General features: G+C 42.6%; 1 protein-coding gene and 2 long non-coding RNA genes across 7 annotated transcripts in view; 2 read left to right on the top strand and 1 right to left on the bottom strand.

Moving 5' to 3' along the window:
- gabrg2 (gamma-aminobutyric acid type A receptor subunit gamma2) overlaps positions 1 to 11,264 on the bottom strand; it is a 44,714-nt gene extending 33,450 nt beyond the window's left edge. For all 4 annotated transcript variants that reach the window (XM_035626312.2, XM_035626313.2, XM_035626314.2 and 1 more), the window contains exons 1-3: positions 11,110 to 11,264; positions 4,505 to 4,644; positions 240 to 307 (exon numbers count right to left, since the gene is read on the bottom strand). In XM_035626312.2, the coding sequence (XP_035482205.1) occupies positions 240 to 307; positions 4,505 to 4,644; positions 11,110 to 11,228 (327 nt within the window). In that variant the 5' untranslated portion in view covers positions 11,229 to 11,264. The remainder of the gene's footprint in view (positions 1 to 239; positions 308 to 4,504; positions 4,645 to 11,109) is intronic.
- The window catches only part of LOC124849825, a 222,929-nt gene extending 211,543 nt beyond the window's left edge, over positions 1 to 11,386 (top strand). For both annotated transcript variants that reach the window (XR_007030403.1, XR_007030401.1), the window contains one exon: positions 11,261 to 11,386. This is a non-coding gene — a long non-coding RNA (uncharacterized LOC124849825). The remainder of the gene's footprint in view (positions 1 to 11,260) is intronic.
- A 6,333-nt stretch (positions 11,387 to 17,719) lies between these two features.
- LOC118301112 overlaps positions 17,720 to 26,457 on the top strand; it is a 34,705-nt gene continuing 25,967 nt past the window's right edge. Inside the window, exon 1 of the long non-coding RNA XR_004790224.2 lies at positions 17,720 to 18,042. This is a non-coding gene — a long non-coding RNA (uncharacterized LOC118301112). The remainder of the gene's footprint in view (positions 18,043 to 26,457) is intronic.

The following is a 26,457-nucleotide window of genomic DNA, read 5'->3' as shown; positions in this document are numbered from 1 at the left end:
CGGCTCTCTACGACAGCAAGGCTCAGCCCCGCCGCCGAAGTGTGCTTGAGCAACACAGTGAAACCCTGCCAGCTCCGGAGAAAGAGAGCGACTCTCTGGATCTTCATCCTCTCGCCTCCCAGCGGATGGAGGCAGGCCCGAGCCCCGAGCATGCTTTGGCATTGTTTGCACATACAGTATCAGGCTGATTGTTCATAACAACAATGACACATTTAACATCCCATTCCATCAAAACTTACCATGTTGATGGCATTCACTGGGCCGATGCTGTTGACAAACATGTCTGTGTGGATCACTGTCGGTTTGACTGCGAAGAAGCACAAGGAAATTGGAGATGAGGAGTTATCCATCTTGCAAGGTGTTCATCAATTTTTGTCTGTATCATCATGACATGTCGTCGTCATCATCATTGAAGAATTAACAGTAGGGAAATCAGAGAAAACGAATTTACCGCTCACCTTGGGCGCTAAGGGTGTTTTCACACCGAAATCACCAACATGGGCTGCGTTTACTTATACCTGACAAGTCTAGTCATTTGAATGGATACAACATCGCCGACTTCAGCCGCTGTAATTGACACTGCCGTGAATGCGCCAAATGAGTGTCTCCGTCGTTCGATATGTCGGTGGATTTCTGACTTCCTGCAATCGGTCTGAATGGCTGAACTATCCAAAAAAGTGCAAATGAATCTGGCCGTAAACCAGACTACAGTACATTTTGGTCCGTTGGTCTGGACTGTGGTCCGAGGCACCTTTGGAACCTGTTACTTTTGTTCGGACTATACTGGAAAGTGGGAAGGTCCGGACCCAACGAGCTAGGTGTGGAAGTGTCCTGAGTGCACTCAAATCATGAACATTACACAAAAACTAATTTTCGACATTTTCAAAAATGTAGATATCACTTTTTTTTCCCACTGTTAAAGCTCTATTAAACTATATACAGGAACTTACCAGGATAAATTGATAACATTACATTTAAAATACTGTATTGCATTACGGGGATTTACCAGCTCTCGGATACATTAAATTGTGCTGACGGAATAGAAACCTGGCTCCGATTTTCCTTCTCTGCGACGAGGCTACATCCGACTTCCTCGTCCAACAGGCTTCCTGCCAATGAACCGCACACTTAGTCTGTATTTACGGCCAAACTCCTGACCCATTCACCAGAACACCTTCGTGCCCCATGCCACATCCCATCCATCCCCTTTTCGCTGTCCTTCCCATGCTCGAGGCCCGTGAGCTCCTCTCGATTGTGAATCATTTACTCTCTTTACTCACAGACCTGCTGGTGTTTGTTTTGCACTCACACAGAGATGCACTTGTTGGTTAAATGTGCCTCTAAATATGTCAGTTTTTAATTTTTCTTTCAAGGAAACTGGTGCACACACATTTGGTTGCATATGTGAAATTAAAGTGATGTATATGAAATGAATTATCTCTGCTTGTCCACCGCCATGCATTACACCGCTGGGTGTCTTCCCTGGTTCAGTGAGATGCACAGCCACATGTCACACAAAGTAGGGCTCAGGAGACCGAGCAGCTTGGTGTCAAATGGACCTCCATGCGCTTGTCTGAATCGGCTTCTACACTTTGCCATCTGATGTGCATGTTTATGGATGAGTGCACATCATGTCTGAGGGAAGAGTCAGGTTAGGACTTGTGTGGCTCTCAGGTCTTGATGTGAAAGCCATGGTGAGCGTGAGCTATAGACAGGGGGGGAGTGAGTGCAGGTTTGCATCCATATTTCATGTCACTCCCAGGCATACATGAACGTACACCGCACACACACGCACGCACGCACAAACTTACTCATACATACACATATAGTCAAACAATGCTCCTCATGGTCTTCAATTTGATCTCGCATTAAGATATAGGTGTTGCATTTGGCCAGATGCATTAGTGAGTTGTTTATGAAGAGTCATACATATTATGTCATTGGCATCGTTTGCATTTAGACTAAAAATGTGACGCCCGAAATATATAACCTTGGATCTGTTTATTAGCAACATCACAAGTTGCAGGGATGGCATAAACAGGAGATGAAAAAAACTAAATTAGTTTTCTTATTTTGTACAACCAACTGCAAAGTGTACATCTTTCATAAGCGCACAAACGGGTGCCAAGAAACATCTCTCCAAGGAGCCAATGAACATAAAGTGGCTGTGCAAAAAGAATTCTAACTTTCTCTCAGAGACAACATAATGAATGCCAGAACACCCACCACAGGTATCCTGGTAAAAGGCTCTTCTTTTTTTTTTTCTTTCTTCCTCGCTGTAACTCCTCATATTTGTAAATGTTGTGAAACAATCTATTTTCTAGAAGGCAATGACCTTGATCAATGCCATCTATGCATTTAGAATAAGGGATTTTCAAACCCTCTCTCTCTCTCTTTCTCTCTCTCTCAATGTCTCTGTCCTATTTGCTTCAGTTTTCACATATAGACTGCAGGGCGGTTAAAATTTAATGAGCACCACAATGGACTTCAAAGGGAAACTGTGGCACAATCAGCGAATAAATCTAAATCCGCAGCATTTTTCCGCGCTCTGTGGAGTGGAGGAGAAACTTTGCTTCGCCTTGTTTGGTTGGTTGATTGGTTGGTTGGTTGGTGGCTCAGATGCAGCTAATTATAACCCTTCTGTAGCTGTGTAACTTGGCAGCAGCTCGAAGACCAAGACTGAGAGGGAGAGCGAGATCACAGCTCGTTTGAAGGCGACGGTTAAGACGCAGCGGCTCTCTGGGTTGAAGATCTGAGCTGCTCTTCAATTTATAGCAAAAGCCCCCTTCTGAAGTCTCCGGAATAAAGATGACGCCCTTCATGAAATGTGTAACATCGTGTGTGCTTGCAGCATTGAACATGTTGTGCAGTATGTGGAGATGCTATGAAAGCAGCTGAGTGCTAGGGATTTGCTATATACAGCGCAGTTACGCAGCCCCCTTTTATCCTGCGCCATCATTTCCTTCAGTTCATTGGTCATACTTTAAAGCTGCATTAGGTCAGGAGGGGTTGGAATCCAGGGGGCATAGCATAAACCTCTCCCTGTCAGATGTGAAGAAGAAGTTGATGAGGCAGCACATACACTCTGTCCTTAGGTCAGCAGTGGACTGAGTAGTGGCAAAAATAAGTGAATTACAAGGGGAAAAGGGGAAAAATACCCAAACACACATACAAACATAAAAGATGCTTCATTGGGAACGTTTTCCCATTGGTGGTGCCTGAATATGTCATTGAACTGCTGCTTTTTAGAGAGCAGGTTGCACATTTCCCTTCTCCTCCACATGAAATGAAGCCTAATTTAGGCCAAACAAGTCACACGTAAAGTGTCTCAACTTCCACTTTTTGACATTGGCTGACATAAGACTGAGGCACTTTTTCCTAACAACATTTTTAGCTTGAACACACCACTAGTCAGCGGCCGCCAACCCGGCAGGAGCACCGCATTCCCACAAGGAGGCAATTCACTGCTAGTAGCATATAGTGTAGAGTGATACATCTTTATCATTCTATAAGAGTATGTGACAGATTATGATTTAAAGCAGTTGTCCCGTGAATACTGACCCATGAATCAAGTATTCAAAGACGCTGAACATCTCCCCAGTCCGCGCTTGCAGCTGGACGTGACAGGCTTTAGAATACATGTGCACTTGTGTAGACAAGGGAGCCCTGCCCATCTGTCTGTCCCCGTGAGGGGAGTGAGCCACTTGTCTACTTCTCACATTGAAAAGAAGAAGGCTTGCAAGACTTTGACAGACGGTTATCCCAACCATAACACACGCAGGTACATAAACAGGTAAACAAACGCTTTATGATAAGCCTGGCAGCCTGTCAAAACACACACACAGAACAAACACACACACGCCCAGCATGGCGTAATAAAGAACTGTATGAACAGTTAATCCTCTGTGTTCAATATCTATCTATCACATCCAGCTACTGTGAATCATCTTTAACATTTTTTCTCGTGCCAATGAAAAATGAAAAACACTTTCTTTTTTCATCCATCTACAATTAACCTAACCCCAATCTGCATGTCTCTGGACTGTGGGAGGAAGCCGGAGTACCCGGAGAAAACACACGCAGACGAGAACATGCAAACCCCACACAGAAAAGGCCCCGGTTGGTTCAAACCAGAATTCAAACCAAGAAACCTTCTTGCTGTGAGTCGACAGTGCCAAACACTGCACCACCGTGAAGCCCAGAAATAATGAATTGCTTTTCAAAATTTGTATGTAAAAAATTCCAAGTCTATCTTGTGTCTCAGGCTTCACGCCCTCCTCTCACAAGTGAGAAGACGACAGGCTCCAGGCTTCAAACAGTTCCTTCTAGAAATCAGCTGAATCACAGTTGCTACGTCCTTATTTTCTAAAGGGCAAGTGTATAAACGTGTCAGTTTATAAGTAGATTTTTGTGTTGGATTGCAAGGCTGCCCGTAAACGTGGGTTGCATTTCTTTGTGAATTCTGTGACTAAACAGATCATCTGTGGACAAAATCTGTGCCCACCTCCGATGTCAGGTCTGAGTTTGTTGTCATATCCATCCAGTAGGCTGTTTAGGATGTGTGTGACGTCACTCTCGTACACTTTGGGAGTCAGCACCCACGTCTTGTTAGACACCTCGTCGTCGTCCTCAGTCTGGATGGAGCTGCGGGGAGGAGAGAGAGAGAAGGAGAGAAACATGCCAGCAATCAATGATTTGTTTTACATGGAGAGCAAGCAATTTCTTTCCAAGGGTGCTCTGCTTTCTTCACAAAGAAATGTTAGGAGATGCGAAAGACACAGCGATCGACGAGCCTTTTGAAGATCGCAATCCAAGGTCAGGAGATAAACTGGGGAAATAGTTTCTGAGCTTTTCATCACCCACACTGAGATTAAGCCTCCCCTTGCTCTTTGTCTCTGTTCTTCTTTTTTTCCTCACACAGTCAGAACACATTCAGTGCAACACTTGTGATGGAGAACTTTGCATTTTCAGTGCAATATTTTCACACTGTATGGTTGTCATTAATCAAATATTCACAGCGTTTGGGAATTCTGCCCTACAAATCCTCCGTGCATTTGGGGAAAAGTATGTTGTCTCTACAATATACTGTGTTTTTCACTAAATTCTTCCAGCAATTCTGTCCTGAGCATATGTTATTTGCAAAAAGAGTGGAGCCTATCTCTTTTGACAATGATATTCTTATACATTTGGATATATGTTTTCCAAAAGGCCAACAACCATCAGACCGGCCCCTTTGTGCGTTTACACCACACGTAAGAGTTGTAACTGTTTGCGATCTGGTGTTTAATGAGATCTTTGCATGCATGGAGATGAAATGTGGATTGTTTGTGTTGTTGTTTGTTAGTTTTTTAATAATCCTATGGTTGTCAGTCTTGATAGAACCATAGAACACTTGCAAAAATCACAAAAGTACAACTCAATCCTAACCTGTAAAATGTCCTCATTACATGATAAGCAGCTGTTGGCTGATGGAAATTATGTTATCTCTGAGGGGATGTGCCATAACTTGATCTAAAGGAGATAATTCAATATTAATATTTTATTTTTTTGCTTATTTTCATTGGAAAATACATCAGTTTAAACATGAATGCGTCACCACGGCTGTGAAGAGCCACGATAATCTATGTGACACACAAATTATGCCATCTTTTTTTCTCTTCTTTCACACACGTGCCATGGATGCGGGCAAATTTGAATGAAAGCAACAAAAACAAACATTGGAAGTGAACGTGATCACATTTCGAATGGCAGAGGGACCCAGACCAGACAAGAACATCTGAACAGCTGGTGACTTAAAGAGGGGCTACTTCTGTCGCATGGATGTAGTTTGGTTACAAAAAGTCTGACAGGGACCAGAAAATTACTTGTGCCACAGATCAGTCACCACAACAGACTCAAACGCCACCAGTCTATTTTATAGCTTATGCAAGAACTATCAAAGAGTATGGATATTCAATGGAGAAGAGCCACAAAAGAACAGTGCTCAAAACAAATTAGATTTTTGTCACATTAATCAGCCCTATTCAAGGTAATTATTTACTATTTAAACTTTTCTGGTATCCAATAGTATGTGTACTCAACCATACATTTCATATACACAGTTATCTGTGCGATCTTTCCTCATACATGCATTAATGAGAGGCCTACTTTAGTAATTGCATGCAAGTTTGTGTCTCAAATACCGGGAAACCTACATTTGCAGCTGATAAATAACACGGACTTCTTGAGGCGCACAATGCAGCACAAACAACAGAGACCAAAGGGGGAAAGTCATAGAAAAGTAGAATGCGTCAAGTCAAGCCGTCACCGCTCTGGATCACTTGAGAACCTCCAGCAAGCACTGGATCAGATCAGGGAGACTGGCAACAGCACACAAGGGCGACCTTGAAACACTGTGAGCTTTCAGCAAGGCTTTAAAGCAATGAGAGGAGAAGAAACGTCTAAATGAAATAATAAAGAATGGTGGAAATGGTGAGAACCCCCCCCCACACACACACACACTGTTTCCATGGTAAAGCACAAGGACAGAAGCCCTGATAGCTTTCTCATGTTCTCAGGCTGGGTGAGAGGAATATTGTTTTGACCAGCACTCTTTCTCAGACTTCATTAAGTGCCATCCATCTCCATCACAACACTGGTGCCTAAAACATTAAATCTTAATCATCCATCATACCCAGGTAGGCCCTTTTAGATATGCCTTACAGCATGTTATTAAAAAATATCCAGCAAATGCCTCTCTCCGACACAGACAGGGAGACAGATAGACGAGAAAGACGGAGGCAGAGGAGGCCGCGAGAACCTCAAAAACTCTGGTGTTTTTTAGGTTGCTGCAATTTTTCCCATCTATATTCATGCTGCGGAGTATCTCTGTATATATGGAAATGCTCCAAAGAGGAGCAGATCAAAGGAGGAGCCATGTGTTCTCCACTGCAGGCAGATCTGAGGTTTTGCCTACTAATTTGGTACCTGAAGGCCCACAGAGAGGTCTGCACCAGTATGTGTGCATGCACACCAACATGTGTTGCTGTGTGTAGGTTTGTGTTTGTTTTTCATGCATATGCATGTCCACGTCTGTGTGTCCGTGTGCGTGTGTAATGATGGAGAGTCCTGGAGTTGTGTTGTGCTCCTACAGTACACGTATTGAGGACAATCTAATAGTTTCATGCATTCTACCCTGCACAATGCGGGAACTCTGCCCGTCCTCTGCAGTTTTACATATATTCATCATAAAGGTCTAAGGAGGGGAAATGATAGCAATTTCAGCTATGGACACAGCTACGTGTCAAAATTAGCATCGACATCAAGTTCCCCCAGAAGCCATTGTCTTTGCAAGTTATATATTGCAGCAAGTAAAGGAACCAGATCCAATCAAGCCTCGCATTGAATTGGTCCTGCGCCTGTGGCACAACACAACAAACAACTTCTTCCACATCAAGTCACAAATTCTGCCTTTAATAATGGAGGGAAAGAAAAAAAAATCTTAGTGCAATGGCGAAGTTTTCCCAATTATGAAACTGTAATGATTTTAAGCTACTCTCTAATTTTTTTGCAAAAATGAACACATGCAGTTAAGGGGCTGGCATCGCATCTGGACTTTAGATGTCCGCTCTGTACTTGTCTGATCTCTGACCGAGTGAACCAGTCTATTTACAGGTTCCACATAGTCCAGTCTAATTCAGATCACGAAGATTAGCTAATGCTGGCATGCGAGGTTGACTTGTTTCTGTCAAATAGAATGAGGCCAATTAGGCCAAAACTGAAGTGCTGCCAATATCAGAGCTGTTTAAATGCAAAGTGACAGACATAAACAGATGAAATGTTTGACTACTACATGAGGCAAACAACGCCTTAAAAAGCTAAATAGAATATAAATAACATGCTCAGATGGTATCAAGCCTTACTTGGTGGATTTAAAGGCATGTTTAAAAAGAGAGGGGACAATAACTGCTTTTAACTATTTTGGACTTTACACGAACGGAAATATTGCAGTGATTTATGACGTGTCAGCATCTAATGCGAGAGTGAATGTTTTTTAGTCAGTTATAAATGATGTCATTTCTTGAAAAGAAACCCTTCTGGATTAAAGGAAGCCTAAAAGATCTACATTTAGCCACAGAATATTCAATGACCAAGACAGAGATATGAGGGCTGAGACATCAGAGATGGTTATAGTGGAAATACTTGAGATGGGGCCCTCTTTCGCCTTGGAAATGACGAGGCATGTTATGTCCCAATGAGCATGACCCTTCTTCAGGTTTACTGTGATACTTACTGGGCTGAGTGAATTGTAGCAATTACCACTGCAGTTAATTCAAATCTCACCAACTCTATCCCGAGAATCTGAAATCCCTCTGACCTTAGCTCCTCCTGGGTGAAGAATATAACAGCCACTCAAGTCAGATGCGGCTATGAGCTTTGCCTGTCGTCGTCTACTCTCCTGTCAAAACTGTCTTGAATCGACATAGGGAGACGATTGACATCTGCATACTATCAACCCCATTTTAGCAAACACGAGACATAAATAAATATGATAGTCATCATGGGATACATGACAGGTTGACAGTTTTATCAAAGTTATATGTCCCGACCCTCTTTAAGCGATGACAAGAGGCAGATAGTATGTGAGGGCCTGATCCAGTCAAGTGCACTGGTGAGTGTTTTCCCATTGTAATGTGATGGGATTTCAAAGTGACTGCGCCTGATGTAGAAGCCATGACCATCTGATAAGAATGTTATGCAGGCTAGGAATAACTGGGGTGCAGCAAGAGACAGGGAATTCATTAAGTGGGGATAAAATACGTTCCCTGGTCAAATTTGCCCCACATCATTCAAACTTTACACAACAAATCCACGTTCCCGTTTGTCACTTGTGATCATTGTTATGTACCATCTGAGATTAAAGAGCCAGTAAGCGATTTAAGAGAACCCTTATCCCCCTTGTTTTCATTGTTGTGATTTCACTGCTATGGCCGGGCCGCTAACCTCTGGTATGGGAGAGCGACGCGCAAACCACTAGGCCAAAAGCGCAGCGTTGCAGCGCCCACCCGCCAGCGCGGCTCTGAAGGTGTCGACGAGTTTACAAACTGCACTCGCAGAGTTGTTGGTGCGGCCTGCGCCATTTGTCTTATTTTTCGATTTACAGAGCCAGGGCTGAGCCGCAAACCTGGAATTTTCTTTCGGCGCGCACGCAGAACCCACAGCTGGCGGACGGTGAGGAAATATTTGCTAATTTTCACAAATCGTGTTTTGCTTTAGAGTCGTTTACTGCCCCTTTAATCAAATGTGAAGATTTATTAAAATGAGAATAAGAAATTATGCAATGATTTTCACCTGCCAGGTGACAAACAACAAACATCACATGAGCAGGACAAACGCTTCCCCACTCTGACATCACTTCCTCCAGTCGTGGCCATCACCATGACCATGAACCAATGTGCCAGAACACGTGCGACAAAACCTCCTCCCATTCCTCTTGAGGGGTTTTTCGGCCAAACCTGCAATGCTGCGATTCCGTTGACGGGTAATTGACTGTGTGGTGACACAATCAGGCATCACTACACATAGTAACCGTCAATGAGTCACAAAGTAGCATAGATTACTAAAAGCATGCCAGGGGCCTTGAGAGATGTCTTATGTAAGAGGTCTCATACATGAATTACAAATGACTTCCAATGCAAGTTGCCCAGCTGTCTTTTAGTTATTGTTAAAAGACCCAGGACTGTTTGTGGAGACTACATATCTACATGTCACTGGAGCGATAATATAAGCACTGAGTTATTCAGGTGTTTACACCAAGAGCTATAGCACTTAGCCTTGTTGTGATTATTTAAGAAGCAGCCAAATGTCACTGGCATTGATCTACCCCAGTGCATTATGTTCCAGTCACTCATGCACAACTCCTAACCTCCACAACCTGCCCATAGATCGCAATTCTGCTTGCAAACGTATGTGTTTAGGCCATTCATACTGTGGATGCTACTTGAGCGTACCAATTAGACATGCACAGGCCTGACGACGTAGGCTGGGGCAGGGGAGCCACCGTGGGGGCTGCGATCACCGTGGCGGTGATTGAGCGTCGGGTGATTTATCTGCCTCCATTTTTCACCCTCCGGCGGCGCGGCAGGAAGACATGCGACGCGAGGAGCCTAACCATCCGCTTCCTCCCTGACTGTTCTTATCTGAGTACGCCGGGTTGTCGTCTTGACAGGGACAAGCAAGCAAACACCTTCTATCTGAGAAAAAAACAAAAACAAATCTGTGCCTTTAGTTGAGGCTGAAATGATGCTCCTTGTTCTGTGTGTGACAAACACCGATGTGCCGTATGTGTTCTCCTTGTCCTCATTGTGCCTTTCCACTTCTATTCTCCACTGTGATTGTCTGCCATTTTGAAATACTTTAAAATAATATATAAATATATATATATATATATATTATTTCAAAATGCGTGGGATCAAATAATGCCTTCGTCCACGCCTACGTTGTCTTGACCACTTGCACACGATGGTCCCCTCCGACACATGCGTTCAATAAGACAGGCTTTGGCTCTGGGAATAGACTTGATCCGTGCAGGCAGCTTAGCAGAGACTATGTGCAGCCCTAGCTCCAGTCAACGGAGCCTGCCACTATGCTATTTCTAACGCCGGGCAGATTGTCAGAGCCACTGAGCGAAACCCGTCTCCTCGTAGAACATGTTTGTCTGCGGACACGCATTCAAATCACCCGATGGCCACAGAACATTACGCATAGCGCGTTGTAGCCTCTCGTCGCAAAAGAACCAATATTATGATGTATAAATCTCCCGGTGACGCGGTGCTCGTGTCGCTGTGTCCATGTAAAAAAAAAAAAAAAATCACACTCATGTCAAACCGCAATTATTCCTCTATCATATATATCTAATCCACATGCGGTATTCTACTAGAATAAAGGTCCCACTCGGCTGTAAGGGTCCAGGATCCCTCACGGAGCAGGGCTGGGTGGACGGTAGATGGGGAGGCACAGCAGAAATGTGATGTGTTGTTAAAAAACAAGAAACAATCCGACACATGCACGAGTCGTGATTTCTTCTTCTTTTTTTTTTAAAGGGAATATTACGCATTGATGTCTTCTTACCTTGTGGGGAGATTAGCGACAATAAACACCCAGAGGAAGAGCTTCAGGGGGAGGGAAGGCTTCGCCATTGCTGCCGAGCAGTCGGAGGCTAAACTGGGTGAAGCCATCATCATCACCATCTTCTCTTTTTTTTTTCTTTTTTTTTTTGCAGATGGACGTGTCCGTCGATTCACTGTGTTTCCTCTCCGCGACACATTACGCACGTCGGCAGCGGCGGGTCCGCGAATCTGGACCCGGAGACGGACGTGCGCTGGGATGGAAATCAGCCGAAACCGAATCGGTGCGAGTCGAAGAAGCTTGATTTCGTGCCGCTGTTTCTTTTCTTTTTTTTCTACGCCTCGGTTGCTGAATCGACAGCCTGGCAGGGCCCTAAAAATAAAAAAAATAAAAAACCAGCCAGAGACGACCAAGCCCCCCTCCTCGCGATGAGCCGCTCTCGTGAGATCGAGCAGCTGAGAGAAGCGGCGGAGAGGAGCGGCGGTGAGGAGCCTCGGTCAAGAGCCTCGGTCCGGAGCCTCGGTCAGGGGCCTCGGTGAGGAACCTCGGTCTGGAGCCTCGGTCCGGAGCCTCGGTCAGGGGCCTCGGTGAGGAACCTCGGTCCGGAGCCTCGGTCAGGGGCCTCGGTCCGGAGCCTCGGTCAGGGGCCTCGGTCAGGAGCCTCGGTCCGGAGCCTCGGTCAGGGGCCTCGGTGAGGAACCTCGGTCCGGGGCCTCGGTCAGGAGCCTCGGTGAGGAGCCTCGATGAGGAGCCTCGGTCAGGGGCCTCGGTCAGGAGCCTCGATGAGGAGCCTCGGTCAGGATGCAGATTAACACCGGGGTCAGGGAGGAGCTGATGCACGTTGCTGCAGCACGGATCAACACATGCGTGGTCCCGCCAAGCGGAAGCGGAGCCTCCACAGAACTGGGGGGCGGGGGGGGGGGGGGGGGGGGGGGGGGGGGCTTAGTTTGCTGCATTTAAAAATGTGTAATTGTTTTTAATCCGGCAGCACAAGAATATCGTTGATATAAACAGGTTTAGCAGGATCAAATTAATATTAAAAGTGAAACCCAATCGCCTACAGATGTCAGTGTGAAAGACATGATTCCCAAATTAACCCGAATATAGGTTAATAAGGAGTCAAAAATCAGATGAACAAAAAGTGTGTGTGTGTGTGTGTGTGTGTGTGTGTGTGTGTGTGTGTGTGTGTGTGTGTGTGTGTGTGTATCTCTAGATCTATTTGGGGATCCTCTAAGTGAGCAGTGAGCATCACGGGTCCTTCTCCAGTCCCTCTTTCAGCACCTTGGACAGCTCCTCTCCTCAGTTGCATCTGCATCACAAACCACCAATCAGCTCCAAGGACAGCCGCCGTCAGTTTGACACCGCTTGACTCAGAGGAGCTCTCTGGCCCTGTTGATTTAACGGCAAATAAATGAATACTGTCATTCCCGAAAAAATTGGGGCCTGAAAATGCGATTAGTCTATGCCGGATGATGTGGAGTGGGACTGCAACCCCTGCCAGATGGTATATTTATATTAAGGTAGATAAAACAGTTCTTGTATGATTTATGAAGTTCAAATTTCAAACCAATCCACGGAGAGTATTTTGAGTTTGGCATTGTCCTTCGTAAGTTTTTACAACCCATTTCTCTATTCTTATGCTAATGCTTATGGTGGGTGTAACCTTTTTCCTAGGACTCCTTGAGGGGACATATATAAAATAAAAATATGTGTTCATAATCCCAAATACATAATGGGAGCCTGTCCCACACTGTCTCATAAATTACTTTGATGCTGCTGTTACACTTCACAATTTCCCTCCCTCTCCCTCTCCCTGTCAATCTCTATGACGACATCAACACATACATCACTCGGGTGGCAAGACTTTAAATTATGTCCCGTGTTGCTTTAGGAGCGCAGAGGCATAAAGATGGATGAATAAATAAATAGAACAATAGAATCGGTGCTTGTTCTGCCTTCTTGTTGGCTCTGCGTGTGTGACGTGAATGACACTGGGTCACAATTCTAACTTCTGTTGTGTCCGACACAAGGACACTTCCACATTTCCAAGTTTCTTTTTTTTTTTTTTTTTTTTAAAGTATGAGTATTCCAAAGATGTATTCTTTAATCAAAGCTGCATTTCTCTCAGAATATATTATTATTTTCATGGGGAAATGGATTTGGTGTCATATCAACACAGTGGGTTACAATATGGCCAAAACAAGATCATACAGAAAATATAAGTATTTTTCTTCAATTGACATGCAGTATTTTCTTTTTCCATTAATTGTAAAAGTTAATTGATCTTACTCCAAATAAAATCCCTCTGGCATTGAAGCGGAACCAGAGCGAGAACCAATGAGAGTGGCAGGTGCACTTGAAAAAAGCAGGTGCTTGCAAGATTTGTCTTGTCATGGTGCATTAGCCCAAATTCCCCTCTGAACATTTAGAAACAGGCAGGTAAGTACACAGGTAGTGAACATGCTGCAGTATCACCGTCAGTCCCTCGACGCTGCAGCCGTGGTACACGCTTTTCTTTTTCATGTGTATCTGGCCCCATTCCCTCCTATAATTAATTTCCCCAGAATGACAACCATCCATAGTTGTGTTTCAGCGTTTGAACATAAATGATTAAAATCTGACTGTGGAAATCAAAGTTGATTGCTGCCGGTCCCACCTAAGTATGACTTGCATGGAAGATGAGGTGTGTCTGGTTTTGAAAACACTTATTTATTTCATGCCATTTATTGGCTCCACGTATAGTTTAATCATCTTAAGGGAATCAACAGCTAAGCAGCTGATGAAGCAAAGTAAACCAACAACCTCTCCTGAATAAATCATGGTTAAAAAGAAGAATTTGGCTCAGGTGAAACACATTCGAACATGGCAGACACTCGCAAACAGTGGGAAACCATACAAGGACAGAGAGAAAGAAAGAAGCGAATGACTCTAAGGTAACCAATTTCAAAGTATAACAGGAAACAATACATTCAATGTCCAAACAACTGAAATAAAAATCCAAAAACTAACAAAAGTCTTTCAACAGTCCTGTACAAGGGCAGATCCTAACAAACACCACAATATTTGCTTTGTTGTTTTTTTACTTGGGTGCATGAACTATGCTCAAATTGTGAGTTGAGGTGATAACAAAGAATATAAATCTCTATTGACTTTACGTCACAGTGTAAGTATTCTAACAATGGTCGACTTTGATGAATGGAAATGAAGGCCTTGCTCATACTGTATACTGTGAATTATCACACACACACACACACACACACACACACACACACACACACACACACACACACACACACACACACACACACACACACACACACACACACACACACACACACACACACACACACACACACACACACACACACACACACACACACATCACTCCCCAGGGACAGATATCTTTCTGCCCTGTCACCACGACTGTCAACAGTCTGGCCATGCAGGTCATGACCCAAACGCAAGCATCAGAGATGCTGGGTAGCAGTAGAAGGTATTGATTTAGCTGATGGACGAGGTAATTTAGATAAATGCTTATACACTCACTGGACAATACATTTTCTTTCTTTCTTTTTTCTTTTTATGAGCGACATTGACAGTTGGTTGTTGGTAAGATTCCTGAATCCAAAGGGTTTATGGATACACTTGTTACGCTGTTGTTTGCTAACATCAAATGTGAACAGATGTTTACTCTTAATCTCAGTGGCCTATATTGAACATTTATTCTGATGAAACAACACCGCATGTAAGCGAGAGAGCGAGAGCGAGAGAGAGAGAGAGCGAGAGGTCAGGTTAGATCCTCTTGGCTCAATAGTCACAGCAGAAATCGGAGCCAAATTGGCGCATCCCCTTGTTATGGACGCACCTGGACGCGCTGACCTGCCTCCAGAAACCTATTCGGCTCTGTGTTTATAACATGCAGGTAGTTACCTTTACTGACATCAATTTACTTGTTCCATAGGCTTCCCTGGTTTACACACGGAACTATTGTTTTACAGATGTATCCCACAAATCGGGTTTGAATATTGAACCGAGTGTCTGACTTTAGCGGTGAAATGTATACATTGCATTATTTTTTCTTACAATATAGCAGCAATCTGTTAGAAAGCATCCACAGCTCCTATTTCTCCAATCAAACAGACTGGGTACGGCTGTGCAAAGTCTAAGATTAGTGAAATGTCAGCAAAAACATTCCAATGATGTTTTCATCCTTCATTCTGTCTGCAGACAGAGTGGCATGTGAGAGTCTGGCTGTGGTGATATGTCGTGTCATCTTTAGATAAGAACTGGGGGAGGTACAGTCCCCTATAATGGCACCATTGAACACACAGATGCCCAGTTGCACTATCATTCCAGATTTACAGCCCACACATATGCTGTCGCAGCCTCACTCGGTTAGCATCAAGCTGTGGGAGCAGAGTGATCTATTGTAAGCACTATTGGATATTAGAATACAGTCTGTCGTTCAGATCACAGTGATGTTAAAAAACGAAGAAGAAGAAGAAAAAAACATACACGAGAAACATTAAAAGCTTGTTCATAATACGATGGAGCTGTGAGAAGTTGAAGTGCAATCAAACTTAAAAAGGCCAGGAGGTTTGTTTTTAATAAACTTTTAATAAACAAATTCAAACACATCCCCCCTCACTGAGAGCTTTTGGACATGAACACCAGAAAGCACTCTCTACGGTCTGAAATGCCACCAGACTGGATTTGTCCTTAGACCAACTACCTCTACCTTTTTTTTTTTTTTTTTTTTTAAATCCTTGCCTCTTATATAGCAGCATTTTCTTTAAAATGCCTCCTTATAACAACCCATTTAGAAAATGTTCCTTTATCTAACATCATGTCATGCTGTGTCATTTGGTTCTCTCTGCTGATTTAATGAGCCCCCATTAAGAGCAACATCTCTGCGTCTTTTTTCTCCACTTTTCTTTTACCTTCAAGCTGACAATGGTGTCTGTCACATTTTGCACACCATGTTAACTAGAAACAGTCTCAAGAATAAACCAAGTAGACATTGTCATCTGTGAGCGGCCTTGAAGATATAGACTCTTGTGTTATTATGTACTGAGAAGAGTTGCATTTGGTGTCTGCCACCTTAACCCAGACTACTAACAGCGTGTGTTCTCTGACGGTGCAAACGTGACTATTTTGTTACAACCCCCCCCCCCCCCAACGATATGACACCGTTTTTGAGGATATTATATTACAGCCTGAGAGCTGGCGGTTTGCGACTGAATAACACCGTGTTATCACCGTGGAGGAATAATACCACTGGAGTGGGTTTGATTTGAAGCTCTTGCATCCCCCTCAATGTGAGCTGCAGCGGGTGTGAACGGATTCAGATTTGTGGCCATTCAGATCTGTCAACCTGGAGTGGGCGCAAACCGCCAAATCAATCACCCCGCAGGCACGCGGACGCGCCTAAAGGGGCTTCTTCCCTCAAGCGCTTTGCATTTAACCTAGCAAGCTCTGCGGATCGCAACCTGGGTTGTGGGTGGATCACACTTAAATTATTGGTCTTTGAGGAAAATTCCCCCGCGAGTCAGTAGATGTGATGAATGATAGACATTTTAGGCCAAGAGTTACATGGGCGGTTGGGCAGGATGTGTGGGTTAAACTATTCTGTGACTCAAACATATGAACCCATAGTCAGACACTGAATGTAAAGCAATGGAATATGCATGATATTGTTTTTTATAATCGCAGTCTTTTTGTCATGTAAGTGAAACGGATTTTGAGAGTACTTACATTTGGATACTGGCCGATACATTTGTGCAGAGGTGTAAACATCGTCTGTATGCTATTGAATCAGAGAAAATGAAGATGGAATGTCAATGAAGAATGCATGTCCGCTTAAATACAACAAAGGGATCAAATACACCATGTACAAACATGATTTAATACATCTCTACACCCTTTGGGGAAACAAGTGGCTTGTGTGATGTTGTGACGAAGTGGGTGAGATCTCTGTATTCATCACTCGTCCCTTGCACATCATCACATTATTTTCTATGATGTGTTAATTTTGCTATAATTTAGCATTGCTATGGTAACATTGCTTCACCCAGTATCCCGGGTTTGTTTGTGTTAGCAATATGTTACAGTTTAGCATATGTAAATTAAAGCAAACACACAGCCATAAGTTACTTTCAGCCATCTTTATTGAGTTGCATGTTTGGAAATTGTTTAATTGTTTGTTTCTCTGTCCATACTTACAATTGTTTGTTCCTTTGTTCAGAGCCACCGTGCAGCTTTGGAGTGTGAAAGAGTCCCGCCCAGAATTTCCTGTTTTTTTATGGTGTTGGTGATGTCATCGCTGACATGATGGGTTAAACTAACTGGTGGGGGTTTTCTTTTTAGTCTAAATGATTGGTTTGGTAGTTTATTGTTTGTTAGTAAAAAAAATTTGAGATGCGTAACTTTCAGATAGTTATTAAGCAAATGTAATGAACTTGGGAAGGGCGCTAAATGATAATATATTTTTCCTGGTGTTACGGTCACTGTATGTGTTATCCCTCAGTAAAATACTGGTATGAGCTGAAGGAGTGGAGGTGTATATTGAACACCCTATATATTCAGTAACAAACTATCTTACAGATGTCTGCAATCAAATGGACACAGTGGAACGTGTCATCCTTTCTGTCCTAGTTATAACAAATGTGTTAGAACTCCGTTTTAACACGTATCAAACTATCTAAAAAAAAAAAAATACAGGTTGAATTCCAAGGATACAAGTACTACCTAATGAAACCAGCTGGTGGCGATAATGCTCCACGTTTGTGAATCGCCAGGGAAAAAAGAAGAAGAAGAAGAAGACCCAGGAAGTAAAAATGAGCGGGAACTGCCAGGAATCAATTCGAAATGACACAGGGACGATGGATTAGCCGGTTTTAGTGGAATTATGCACAAAAACACAACAAGTCATCAAAGGTAAGACATAATTTATGTGTGCCGCTGTTTAATGTCAATTTTTTTTTGCTCTTCGGCTGCTGGTTCAGCGAGGTTTGGTTGTAGAAAGATAAGAAAGATAAAGTTAGAATCTGTGGAGTGGCTTCTTGTAATCGTTCTATCATGAAGCAGAATGTCATCGCCATCGACAGGTATCATTAAGATATTAATGGTACTGCTACTCCTGCTTGCATATAATCTTGTACCCGTTATTGTATATTCTGTATACAAACGACTCTAGGAGTCGTCATCACCAAGTGAAAAAGGGTTCCATTTTAGCTTTTTAAATTGTTTTACTGAGGTGAAAGAAAGTTCACAGAGACAACTTGTCTGGCTCTATCTAAATTGTTCCGATCCAATAAACCATCCATTGTATACAGATTGAACAAACCATAAGGATTATTTAGAAATTTTGTTTAGCTATAAGCCCGTAAATCAAGCTTAGTCATCTGCTTTCTATGAGGCTTGAATACAGTATGCTCCTGAACCCCTGGCAGCGTCTAACCTCTCTGTGATCCGGGAGAAATTTAGCTGGCTGATTTCAGAGCCTCTTTATTCGGTGTTTGGTCTGCTTGACGTTAAGCAGGTATAATCTCCACTCCCAAAGGTAGATCACAGGGAGTTTCTGCGTTCAGCTCTAGTGTTATTTCGGCGGCTTTCATGTTCTCTTTGGGGTCACGGTTTTATCAAAAACAAACCACAATTGAGCCCAAAGTCACTGATGCAGATACTACAGATTACATATGAGGGCAAAAAGGCCAAAAAGAAATGGGCGAGCGGTGCGAGTTGCAGGCAGAAAGCTGCCAAGGAAGGTAAAAAGAGGGTTACTGGAATATGTGAACTGTCTGTAGAGTGTTTGAACCCTTAGGAACTCGTCTTCTTTATTCTAAAGCTTCTTTTTGAGGAAAACAAAAAAGTGTGAGAAAGCTGCAACACTGAAATGCTTCCACACAAGCATTTATCTGCTTTGGATGGATTCATATCACGATGCATATTTCTATGAAAAGTAAATCTCTATCATTACACAACGGTTGTCATCTAGATTAGCTCAGGCAGAGTGCTAATGCCCTGGAAATTCCGGCAACAATTTCACTGCTGTAGTGCGCAAATGTGATGGGGAGGAACAAATGCGTTTCTGCCCGTGGCATTCATCACACCATGATTTTTCCAAAATAAAATTGTGCTCCACAACACAGCCGATGTTCCTTGTTGCTTCAAGGGGGCCTCTCTGTTTCCATTCCCCCGTCTCTCGTGGTTGACGAAGTGCCAGAACCCCGCTTTCTCAGCTGAAGGACACTAATGGTCTGCCACCTCTTATACATCACAGGCTTAAGTTTTCAAAAAAGCTTCAAAACTTTGTCTGAGAATCCGCATTATCTTGTCATTCCATTTATTCTTGGGAGATGGCTGTAAAGATGCATGTTTACTTTGATCACAGATAATGGAAGAAGCGCTAATACAGCCTGATGCACACGTTAGAAAGAGGATAGGCCGCTAACACCGATCACTAAATGGACCGTCCCTAGAGAGCTCTTTTGTCGACCATTATGTCGACTGTCAGCCATAAACTCCCATCTGTGTTTTAATGGCGTCCAAGGCACCACACCAGAGGAGCCATTTAAGTCCATTTACTTTGGCTGCTCTACTATACATTCAGCATCCCTTCAAATACACAGCATGACACCTACGTCGTCAAGAAAACAGCAGGGGAATCCATTCTAAAGGCAATATCTTGTGTCTCATTTTGATCATATTAAAAGAGTTCCCTAATGGTAGCCAAAGGCTGTGACTCACACCACTCTATATTAAGTTATTCTTTAGCAATATGTGGTTATCATGGAATATGCCAACTTGAGTGGACTACAACTGTGGAAACATTGCATATAGATAACGTGGGCAATATGATGACCTTCATATCAAACTTTCAACTATTTAGAAATGTATTCCAAAAAAACACGAAATGGTTACCATTTATTATGAAATACTGCAATTCGTTCAGTAGGACCTGAGAGAGGAATAAAGAAACATCTGCCATGAATGGGCCAATAATACATTGTTTCCACAGCAAAAAAAAAATTACATCACTTTGACTTTATGATAAGATTCAATAGGACAAGAGATGGAAAAAAAATCACTCCACTTCAGGTCAACAGTTTCTATTTTTATGAATGTGGGTCTTACGTCACCCAATCAATGCAGTTCATCTTGAAAGACGTCAGTGGTCGTCACTGCCTTTGATGTAAATTCATTGAGTAGGAGGTTTATTGGAAGCTCATGATTCTTTTATGCGTCTCCATCAGGATGTTTTGCTATTCCATATTTTCTGTCATATATATATGTAGTGTTGCAATGTCAAATGTCCATATGAAACATGGCCAAAGTTTCAAATAATGAGGTAAACATGTGTTAAAGAAATCACCTGAGAATTTTTTTGAAGGGGTCAGACTGCTCTGAAAGCTATAGGTTTCCAATGTCTTTTTCTCCTTTGGCAATGCGCTGACGTCAGCTCTGTACATATTATTATTGCAGTTATTCATATTGTCAGTCATATCACTGAATTTGTATTTGTTGTTTTTTGTATTTGTTGTTTTTCTTGAATTGTGCACTCACAGTGATGACAAATGCTGATCTTGAGCATCATTATAGTTCAAAACATGCTTAACAAGAGTTGCAAGGACAATTGCTTGGATATAGTTAATGCTCTTTGACAGCGGTCGGTATCCCAACAAGCAGCTTTCACAAGGCTGGATTCTGTCCGAGACAATAACACAAAGAAAAGTTTTATGGTGAGCTTAATACCTTAGAGGCTGAAACCTTATTCAGAAGGAGCTGCTTTCAGCGGACAATGTACAATTGTCAATCCGTCTCAAAGAACTGTGGCAGAGTGGATAACGGATATGGCAAAAGATATTGAAAAAAATTACTGTAGTTTGATAAATGGATAGAATTCCTATTCTTCCAAGTCATTAATGGCCCTACCAAAGATGAGGATTTGTTTGAACAAGTTGTTTTGACCAAAACCTTGTAGTCTTGCATAGTGCAGATGGATGCTATTGTCAGTTTCTGTCAAAGGCTCAACTGAGGGGCTGAAAAACAGGCAGTTTGAGATAAATAAGAACTTTTAGGCAATGTGAATTATGCAAAGCTCTTGTAGTGGAGTCCCAGAATTAAAATATAGAGCTGGAAATTTGCATAATATGTCCCCTTTGCCATCTCTCCCATTGTGTATAGAATGCGCATTGGTTGCTCATAACAGCATTTGATAATTTACTTGGCCTTGTTGTGCTCAGGTCGGTTCAGGGACATAAAATCCATGGAAACAAAATGGTTGGAAACGTAGTTTTTTGTAACTTTCTTACACACATAACTAAGGGCAGGGTATTGTATACAGTATACAGTTACACTGTCCACAGTCCGTCCCTTTCTGTTCCTCTGCCCGTGGGAGAACCAGTACCAGCCCAGCTTGCTGTATGAACTCTGACTGCAGATGCACTGTACCGATTTGTGTTGCATGTTTCCACAGTTTAAGATTCTTGGACTCCTAACACAGATCAGTGACAGGGTCTTCAAGCCCGTTATCTAATAAAAGGCCACTCGCTCTCTTCCAGGGATCTGAAACATGCTCAATGTCTAATTTAGGGAGAAAACAAAGTGCCTCGGGTTGGAAGCAGAGGATTATGTGATGAGGGGCTCTGCTTTGCGAGTGCACTTGAGTTCACTGTAATTCCCTTGGTTAAGTTTTACTTTTTTAACAGGCTGATGATGAGCTGCTGCATTCACACAGCTTCCAAACTGTTATATGTTCTTGGAAATATTTCACTCTCGGTCATAATGCTAAAGTTTGGTTGAGACTAATTCTTAAAACCTCCAAGCAGAATATACTGTCCAAACCAGCACTGCTCTCCACACATACCCCAAATAAACTGAACCGGCCTTATCTACAATTCGACTGGAATCATTTCCTAAATGATTGTCTTGCTTTTGTCTAAAACTTTGTACATTCATCCAGAAAATGAAATATCAAAAGGGAAAGCATCTAAAAAAGTATGTATTACATAACGCTGGAGATGTACAATCGCCCAGTCTCGTTATCATCGTAAACTGCAATGCAATAAATACTGCAAAGTTGTGCAACTCCTGAAACATGTTTTCATTTTAATTACACTATCAAGTCATAAATTGTTCCACTGAGACCAGGAGTAATATTTAAAGAAAGAAACGTCAACGCCGTAATAACTTGGACAGCTCATTTAATATTTTTTGAACATGAGCTAGTGAACCGCAGAGCTAATATCCAGACAGCCACAACCGTGTGTAATCTGCGTCCCCTTACTGCAGCAGGTCTGCTGTCAGAGAATGTGCGACTGACTCTGTAATAGCTCTTAGGTCTTCTGCACCGAATAGGTTTCATTTCGAGAAAAGCGCTTAAAGCTCTAAACCCAAAGAAATGTGCCTATATCTCCCGAAAATAGCCTCGAGCACCGACTAGACTATACAAAAAAGTTGGCCCAGTCCGTTGTAAATGGAACACCTCCAGGAGGTGTCACCTGATGTCATCAAAGATGAGTCCTTACTCTCATGTGTGACTTCCAGAGTTTCTCATTCCTCCCGAGGCAGACGGAATGAGCCAATGTCACAGAGCCATTGTGCATTCTGAACGTTTCATTCCATTCAGGGATGCTTTTAAAGTGTGCAAGCGGTGCAGCGTTCAAGGTTAGATTGTAATTTTAATTTTTCCTGTTACAACTGACTGCAGTGGCTTAGTTCTTTAAAACAGTGTGCATCTAAGAATATAACTGTTATTGGTTCTGTGGAAAAATGAGAGGGAGATTGATTTAGTCGCAATTGTAAAACTATTTTACGGTGAAAAGTCTCAAAGGAATATTTTTCACCTAAAAGTTTTGTCATAATATTAAAATAATCTGGGGGGTGAAGTGTGGTGGTGTGGCAATTGTTATTCGAAATTATAATTTCTGGGTGAAGCGGCCAAAGAACTGGACTGAACTCACAACACAGAGACAGCACACGTGTCCACTCCTGTTGATGTTCCACCCCGAGAGTTTATGAGATTCAGTGTCCATTTATATTTCAAAGATTTTCAATTATGCAGTGCTACGCTTTGATAGGCTTCATGTAAAGGTCAATTTGGGCTTCACACACTGAAGCTTTGAGTAATTCATTTGCTGCGACACAAATTTTCAATCATTTTTCTTACTTGCAGCCAACGTGGTCTGTCTGCGCTGTGTTGTAAATTCTGATTTGGGATTTAGTGATGTATGACTGTCTAAGTTATGCATTCGGGGCCATGTTAACAAACTTTTTATCGAGTTGGAATTATATCCCACTGAAGTTTCACTTTTATGCTATTTGTTATCAGGTGCCGGAAGTCCATAAGTCATGTAGTGACAACTGAGCATCCGTTGAGATATAGTTGAAAACTCCAGAGAGAGAAAAAAAAAAAAGGTCCTTGAAACAATGAAAATAAAACGTAAAACAAAATTACAATTTTAAAAGTGATATGTGCACTATAGATTGTATAGAATGATTTATCACATCTTTTCCGTTTTTGCAGGATATTTTGCTCTTGATATTCAGTTTTTGTCTTTTTCACATAATATTCAAGGGAGCTCCTGAATAGTATTCAAATGAATGCAATATTTTCCTCATCTTATTTCCGGATGGCCTGTTATGTGTTGCAGCTACAGCAGTTACCCCATGGTATCTGCCTGACCCACCTCTGACTGAAGTTTAACTCACGACACAGAAGGTTGTTCCGAAAAACTTTGCTGCAAGTTGTCGACTTACAGTTCATATTTTGATAATTTGGGATTTGTAAACATGTCTCTTTTTCATTCTGAATCTTCTTCCACAAAACTGATACCCTGCTGACTTTGAGAACTGTACTTAATCTTCACAGCCGCACTGCTGATAAAACCACGGGGACAATTGAAAGTATCCTGCTTTTCCAAAGAGATGGAATCACGTCATCATCATCGTCATCCCAATCACTGAAGCCATTGTTGTTATCCTGGTTGTTGTTTCTCCTTTATTATCCGTCACTTCAGCTCATCAACTCAACCCTGGCAACACCCTGCTGCATAGTGTTTATTGCAGGCAGCATTATAACCGACATCATCAGATTCATAATTCATCCACTTACTTTCACTTTAACCGTCCTCCATCTCTGGCCGAGGGGGCAGGGTGAATGATCAGTCAGGGCGTCGGAAGTACGATGTACTTTTTCTGATGTGCGAACAATTACCTGGATCCATGATTTGATTTAGGGCATAAAGGCTGCTGCATCCTGCGAGGCCTAATGGATTTAGCTAAGTAACTTCTTAATGCCTTTTCTGGAGAGCATTCAAAACCTCTATTGGATTTTCCACTCTGCTCCCTGCTCCAACCTTTTCACCGCTCCTAAGATTCCCTCCATCGCCTGCTCACCCTGTATCTCTTGCTCTCTTTCTCTACCACTTCACCCCTACTTCCCTTGCTGCCCCCGTCTCCGCCATCTTGTCTCAAGGTGCCAGTTTGGTTCGAATATGAAACTCGCTTGGACGGCTGCAAGGCAGCCCTGGAAGTGTCACCGGAGAGGCAGAGAGAAAGGGCTATATGAGACAGTGATGGATTCTCTCTGCGCTGCCAGTGGTATATCTGATGCTCTGTCAATCACGAGGTTACCCACTGTGGGTCCTCACTTGATATTCAGGAGAGATTTCTTCTCTTTGACTTTGTTTTAGTTTGTTTACTACTTGACCAAGTAGATGGATTGCTAAGCCTGAGCCAATACACAGAACAATGTTGCAGCCAATGAGTGTCCAGACAATACTGTACAGAGATTAGTAAATATACTAACTAAAATATTGTGTTAGTTTTGGAGGATTTTCCGTTGTATGAATGTTCTTTTTAGACACCGGTATATGATTTTGTCGATTGTATGATGAGTTTCAAGAACATCCTCTGGACCTTTCGTTATTTTGCAGACTAGGAGAAAAATGAAGCAATTTCTTTTTAGTTGATCTCAAAAAGTGATCCCTGTTTTCACAATTTGTTATCTACGGGCTGTTTGTTTGCACTCTGCAGTCTCGGCAAATGAATTTCAAGTTCTTACTTGATTTCCGAGATGAGAGCAACACAAACACAGTGTGAAAGCAGAGATGAAAAAAAAGAAGCAAAAACAGAAGATTCACCTTCAATTGAAGTTACTGTAATGGGCCCCTCAAATTGATCAAAATCTGATTGTGTTGACACGAGCACACGCACGCACACACACACACACACACACACACACACACACACACACACACACACACACACACACACACTCAGTTTGCATTGTTTAATTCCCGTCACATTCCTGTCAGAACAAAACAGCAACTTAACATTTCAAATGCAGGAATTTTATGAGTTTGGCTGTGTGACATAATTCGGAGCAGAAAGTGCAGCAGGGAGCTGGAGGCTTGTGCAGCAAGAAGTGGAGGGAGGGAGACAGATTTGGAAAACTCCAATGATTTATTTAAAAAAAGCTAAAAAATCAAGATAATGCATGTGGCCCATCTCACAATGAATAATAGCTGGCACGATAGAAGGCACATCACAGCCTGGCTGTGCATGTATCTGGGCAGCGTGGTGAGAATGTGGTCAGAAAGAAATGAGACAAACACACAAACACAAAAGTTGCTTTATTCCTTTGTATGCCACTTTGGACAAATACATCTGCTAAATGACCCAGACCTTCGAGGGGGAATATATTTGCTAATACTGAATGGACAACTAATGCCCAATAAATGTTAATTTGCCTAAATAAATATCCGCTTAATCAAGTTACAAATCGAGATACAATTTCTAACTAATGCATATGCAGCACAGGGACATTGGGATAAGTCGTGGTGTCATTAAAGACACACAATTTATTCCTCCCCATAACCCAGCCCAGATACAATTATCCACAACGTGTTGACATTAGGTCCAATATGCGCTGGCCTGGAGTCAACATCATCACAGCCACATGTCACAGTTTCCCGACCAAAGAACATCAGAGTCTCATTAGCCTGACGGGGTTGCTGTATGTAAATCGTGACCACCAAGTGCTGTGGAAATACCGGATTACCAACTCAAGAAGCCAAATAAATCAATGACAAACTGACAATAACAATAAAACTTTTTCCGGGTGCAGCATATAAATACTCTGTTCCCCTATGTTGACGCACAAATGAATAGATTTAGTGTGGCAGTGTACAGTCACACACCTCCTGCTGTGTGATGATGGCCAACTTCTTAATGCAACAGTGACGATTTTGTGTGATGAAGAGACACAACTTGTTTCCCGTTGTGTCTGAGTCCAATCTCAATATCCTACTTTCTCTCTCTCTCTCTCTCTCTCTCTCTCTCTCTCTG

Source organism: Scophthalmus maximus, chromosome 2 (genome assembly GCF_022379125.1).
Source record: "Scophthalmus maximus strain ysfricsl-2021 chromosome 2, ASM2237912v1, whole genome shotgun sequence".
NCBI lineage: Eukaryota > Metazoa > Chordata > Actinopteri > Pleuronectiformes > Scophthalmidae > Scophthalmus > Scophthalmus maximus.
Note: the sequence above shows the minus strand (reverse complement) of the source record. Positions and strands in the feature narration are given on the sequence as shown.